General features: G+C 36.0%; 1 protein-coding gene across 1 annotated transcript in view; it reads right to left on the bottom strand.

The window, feature by feature from the left end:
- Nucleotides 1-6000, bottom strand: part of NEK1 (NIMA related kinase 1) — a gene marked incomplete at its 5' end in the record, with an annotated part of 134120 nt that overhangs the window by 42782 nt on the left and 85338 nt on the right. Inside the window, 2 exon segments of the mRNA XM_006161452.2 lie at nucleotides 728-816; nucleotides 5596-5716. Of these exon segments, the coding sequence (XP_006161514.2) occupies nucleotides 728-816; nucleotides 5596-5716 (210 nt within the window).

The raw sequence follows: 6000 nt of genomic DNA, 5'->3' as shown, positions 1-6000 counted from the left end.
TGTCTCTGTACTGACTGACATGCATGGCATTCCCTTTTGAAAAAACAATGTAATACAATGTAAAGTTATATGTAATCCAATGTAATATAAAGAAGATTATAATGATAATAAAAAAAAAAATAAAAATAAAATAAATAAAATAAATAATTTTTTAAAAAAATACTATTTTAAAAAGAAGACAGCTTATTTTATGTTCTTCATACACTGTCAAGAATTGGCAAGTAAATCCTTTCATTTTGAAGTTTTTTTTTTTTTTTGGAGAGATTTTTGCTATCGGGCGCGTGCGCTCACCAGACAGAGAGAGACATAGAGACAGAAAGTGAGAAATCACCCCCCAGGGGGGATGGTGACACTGCAATCCCTTCTCCTCCATTCTCCTCTCGGGATCTTGGGCATGCACGCACACGTGCCCGGCGTGAGTTTTAAGCCACTGGCTCCGGGATGTGAACCGCGGTCGACTACGTGGGAATCCAGCGACATAGCCATTATGCTAACTGCTGGTTCCCTCATCTTGAAGAATTTTGAAGGCCTTATAAAATAAAAATTCTCACTATCCACGCTGCCATACAATCCAGGCTTATTAATATCAGGGTCCAGTGCTCTGCGCCTATCACATTTTTTCAGCGACTGGACTGATAAGGAATGCTCTATGCATGTAACCCAAATAAACTGATCAGTGTTAAAACAACCTTCCAGGAAGTAATTACACTAATGCAATGATGCTTACCTATATGCACTTCATGAAGTTGGTCCACATTCCTTGGGATTTCATCTTCAGAAATTTCATTTTGCTGAATGGTGGTCCTATCTTCCAACCTGCCATACATTGGTACAGCAGTTCAAATAAAAACAAAAGCAAACAAAAAAACCTCACTTAGTTTACCAGAAATAAAAGCACCCTAAAATACAAAAAATAGAATACAAGTTCACTGGTATCCTGTGATCCTTGTAAGTGTTTAGCTCACTTTTAAAATATGCATTTTATTTTATAAGCATATTGTATTTTTTACACTGTTCAAGCTTTCACTCATCATTAGACATTCATAACAACCAGCCTCACCATGTTTTACACCAGCGATTCTCCAAGCGCAGTCCTCAGATAACAGCAAACATGAAAATTTGTTAGAAATGCAAATTCTCAGGCCCATCTTAGACCTATGAATACCACTGAAGGATAAAGCTGAGCAATTGGTTTTAATAAATCCCAAAGTGATTCTAATGCATGCTAATGTTTGAGAGCCATTACTTATTTTTTTAAGAGAGATTTTTGCTATAGAGTGTGTGTGCTCACCCGAGAGACAGAGACAGAGACACATAAAGAGTGAAATCACCCCCCACCCAGGGTGGATAGCCACGTTATAGTCCCTTTCTCCTCCATTCTCCTCTCAGGATTTTGGGTGAGAACACAAGCATCCAGCATGAGTTTTAAGCCACCGGGTACAGAACTTGAATGGCAGTTGACTATGTGGGAGTCCAGTGATGTAACCATTACACCATCTGCTGGTCCCAGAGAACTATTACTTTAAAGAATCGAAATATGCCCTAATAGTGCAGCATATAATTATGATATACTGATATTACAGAATATCATGTATGTCTTAAAAAATGAAGCAGAGATCTGTACAAATTGGAACAATAATCATGATATTTGTTAGGTAAACAAAGAAATTTGTGGACCGATTTATATTTAATGGTGTTTGGTTTTGAAAACAGGGTTCACATGACAGAAAAAAAACAGAATAATATTCACAAAAACAGTTTGACCTCAAAGGCAGGGATTAATATTGAAGACAAAAAATAAAGAACTCACAAATTCATCTCACTTAATTAAAAACAATTTTTTTCCTTTTTTGTTTTTAGTTTTTGCTACAGGGCACATGTGCTTGCTGGAGAAAGAGAGAAAGTAAGTTAGTGAGAAGTCACCTTTGTGGGGTTGACCACATTACAATCTCTTCTCCTCCATTTTTTTCTTCGGTTTTTGGGCATGCACGCACATGTGCCCAGCATGATTTTCACGCTGCTAGGTCTGGGACTCAAACTACATGGTCATTCATGTGGGATTCAGTTGCCATAACCTCTATGCCACCAGCTGGCCCAGGTTTTAATTTTTACTCACACAAGCAATACATTTTCTTCATTCAAAATGTCATGTTGTTCGGTTCTCCAACAGGTTAAAGATTGAATTACTGTGTGATAAAGCAGTTGCTCTACTGGTATTCATGCAAAGGAATTGAAAGCAAGACTCAAACAGACACTTGTATGCCAGTTTTCACTGCAGCACTACTGATAATAGCCAAAAGGTAGAAACAACTACATACCCATCAACTGTGGAGTGAGAAAAATAGGTGGTATATATAAATATATACATTTAAAATACTGAATGATTTAATAGAATAAATACTGAAGGAAGAAAACATTTCTATACACTATGATAATTCTATGTGAAAATTATTTACTCAAGTGAATATATATACATGTAAATTTAAAGGAAAAATCTGGTAAGACGCATACCAAATTGATAATAGTAAAGGCAACTGGGATTTGAGTGATTAGAGAAGTCCTAAAATAGGAACACTGCTTCTTTTTTAATTGATGTAAAATTCATTTAATACAAATGTCACCATTTTAACCCTTTTTTTTTTTTTGAGAGAGAGTTTTGCTATAAGGCACTTGCACTGGCCAGAGAGACAAAGAGAAGCAGAGAGAGAGACAGAAAGTAAGAAATCACCCAGGAAGATGGCCATGCTGCAACCTTTTCTCCTCCATTCTCCTCTTGAGATTTTGGGCATGCACTCTCATGTGCCCAGCATGAGTTTTAAGTAACCAGGTTTGAATCATGGTCTACTATGTGGGAGTCCAGCCCAAGATAGACTATGTTTAAGTCCAGTGATGTAACCGTTATGCCATCTGCTAGTCCCTATTTTAACCATTTTAAAGTATACAAGTCAATGGTATTTAGTATACTCACAATGTTGGCTCTGTATAGTTCCAGAACATTTTCATCACCCCAAAAGACATCCTTGTACCTATGAAACAGCTACTCCCTGTTTTTGCCTCCCCACCAACTTCTGCCAATGAGTAATCTGTTTCCTGTTTCTATGAATTTACCTATAGATATTGCATATGGAATGAACCATTGTGTAGCCTTTTGTAGCTAATGTCTTTCATTTAGTATAATGTCTTCAAAGCACAACCATGTGGTAGGGTATCTCTGTTCTTTATTCCTTTTTATGGCTGAATCATATTTTGTTACATGTATGAGGGAATTATCAAAAAAGTTCATGGAAAATGTGTATTGTGAGAAAAACTTATGCATGGAGTTCAAAATACTTTTTCACCAAAATTAACTCATACTTTATTTCCATATTTTCATAAATGCTTTGACATATACACACGTAAGTTTATATTTACTATATTATAGTAAATTAAGTGCAACAGCCTTATATCTGAAAAAACTGTACAAGGGTATTTCAAAAAGTTAATTCAAAATGTAATTAAATATGAGTTTATTTTGGTGCAAAAAAATTTTGAAGACAATGCATAGTTGCTCATGGTACACCTTTTCCATCAACTTTCTGAAGTATATCTCACATATGTAATCATTTAAAAATACTTCGTGGCTAAAAGAATGCTAACAACCATCAGTGCCTTCAGCAAGTCATAACCTTTTTGTGGTGGAGGTCTTGCTTCAATGTTATGGCTGGGGACTGAGCTGGCTGCTGAAGTCTGAGTGGCTGTGCAGTATCTTAATAAAAGTTTGTCACATCAACTGACTCTTTTAAGAAAGATTTCTCTGTAGCATGTAGTGATGTTTTTCTTGTTTGTTTGTTTGTTAATTGCCAGAGGGTATGTGCACTTGCCAGAGACAGAGAGAGGGAGAAAGCATCCCCCCATAATAAGGCATAATAACGCTACAATCCCTTTTCTGGCATTTCTTCATCCTGTTGGGATTTTGGGTATGTGTGTTCATACATTCAGTGTTTTTTTATTTTTTATTTTTTTAAAAATTATTTTAAAAATTTGTTTATTATTTTTCTTCAATTTGACTACTGTGAGATAGAGAGGGTGTGCAAGAGGGAGAGTGAGAAAGCAAGCCGCCATGTCCAGGACTCGAACCATGGTTGCCATGTGGGAGTCCAGCGCCTTAACCATCATGTTATCTGCTGGCCTCTCAGTGTGTTTTTCAAGTTGTTGGCACTGGAATTCAAACTGTGGTCAGCCACATGGGATCTTGCTCCTTTAACCACTAGGCTTTTGGGCCACTGCATTACAAATGCAATTTGTAAAAATATAAAAGACCAAGAAATTATATTTCTTTTTGTTTTTAACTAATTATTTATTTAATTTTATTATTATTATTATTTTAAAATTTGCTATAGGGTATGTGTGCTCACGAGAGAGAGAAAGTAAGACAGCAAGCTGCCAGATCTGCAACTATAACTGTCGTTGATCTTGTGGGAGTCCAACATCTTAACCACCATGCCAACTGCTAACCCCAGGAAATTATACTTCTAATGTTTCTTTCTTATAGATATATACATGCAAAAATCACCTTATGTAAAATATCATTCATTATAAAACCACTTGCAATAATCAATAAATGTTCAACTAAGAGATTTACTGAAATATGTGTGTGTGTGTGTGTAAAAACCAGCCATAACATAAGAAAAAAGAGGAACCCTTTATGAATTAATATGAAAAAGTTTCTTAGATTTATTATTGAGTAAAAAATACTACCTACATTTTACTAACAATTATATTTTAAAAGGAAGACTGTATATTTATTTTGCTTATGCATATATTAAAAATTATCTGAAAGGACAGAGTGAGATTTGGATGAACAGGGATAGAGACAGTCAAGATTTATTAAAAATTGTTGCTATAGAATGTGTGTGCTTGCCAGAGAGAGACAGAGAAAGAGAGAAAGTAAGAAATCATTCCCCAGCAGAAATGGTCATGCCCAAATCCATTCTCCTCCATTTTCCTCTCAGGATTTTGGGCATATATGCACACGCGCCTGTGTGTTTTCCAAGCCACAGGATTTGGGACTCAAACTGCACAATCAGGCATGTGGGATCTAGCTGCCTTAAACACCATGCCACCAGATGGCCCCCACAGTCCAGACTTTTTACTGTATATCTTCATATACCTTAAATACTTGTTGATTTTTTGAACCCTATGAATATCTATTATAAAATTAAATAACTTACATAATATATTTTTTTGAGAGGTTTTTGCTATAGGGCGTGTGCGCTCACCAGACAGACAGAGAGAGAAATAGAGACAGAAAGCGAGAAATCCCCCCCCAGGGGAGATGGCCATGCTGCAGTCCCTTCTCCTCCAGTCTCCTCTCGGGATCTTGGGCACACACGCACACGTGCCCGGCGTGAGTTTTAAGCCACCAGGTCCGGACACAAACTGTGGTCGACTACGTGGGAGTCCAGCGACATAGCCATTATGCTAACTGCTGGTCCCCATAATGTATTTTAATATCAGGCTATTATATTGTAATGTGAAGTGATTACTGTATTATTTTAAAGAAGGTATTACAAAAGAAACCTGGGTTCTGGTATGTGAGGAGAAGATGGAGCATACTCAGTTTCCTTTGTTTCTTCTTCCTCACGAATCCACACATCAGTAATAACACATGGCAAACTCTCATCTTTGTTTATTCCACTTGGCTCCTGTAGAACTTCTGTTTCCAAATCATCAGATTCTGCAAAACAAAAACATAAAAAGAAACATGTTTGAAAGAAAAAGTTGAGAGAAAATTGAACAGACTTTCTGTAAATTATCACTACCAAATTTAAGGGTAAATCTAACCATAACAGGAAAATTAAGTATTTTAACTAAAGGTCTTCCATCTTATTATTTTGTTAACTCTCTAGCTTTTTTTCTGAAATTAGACTCTTCCTTTTGCCTTTTCACTGTAAAAAATTTTTAAAAAATATTTGTACACTACATTATTATGTAAAAATTTCTCATTATAATTTTAATAAC

The sequence above is a fragment of the Tupaia chinensis genome, unplaced genomic scaffold (genome assembly GCF_000334495.1).
Source record: "Tupaia chinensis unplaced genomic scaffold, TupChi_1.0 Scaffold138601_1, whole genome shotgun sequence".
Taxonomy (NCBI): Eukaryota; Metazoa; Chordata; class Mammalia; order Scandentia; family Tupaiidae; genus Tupaia; species Tupaia belangeri.
The sequence above is the reverse complement of the archived record's forward strand: the minus strand, read 5'-3'. Positions and strand labels throughout refer to the sequence as shown.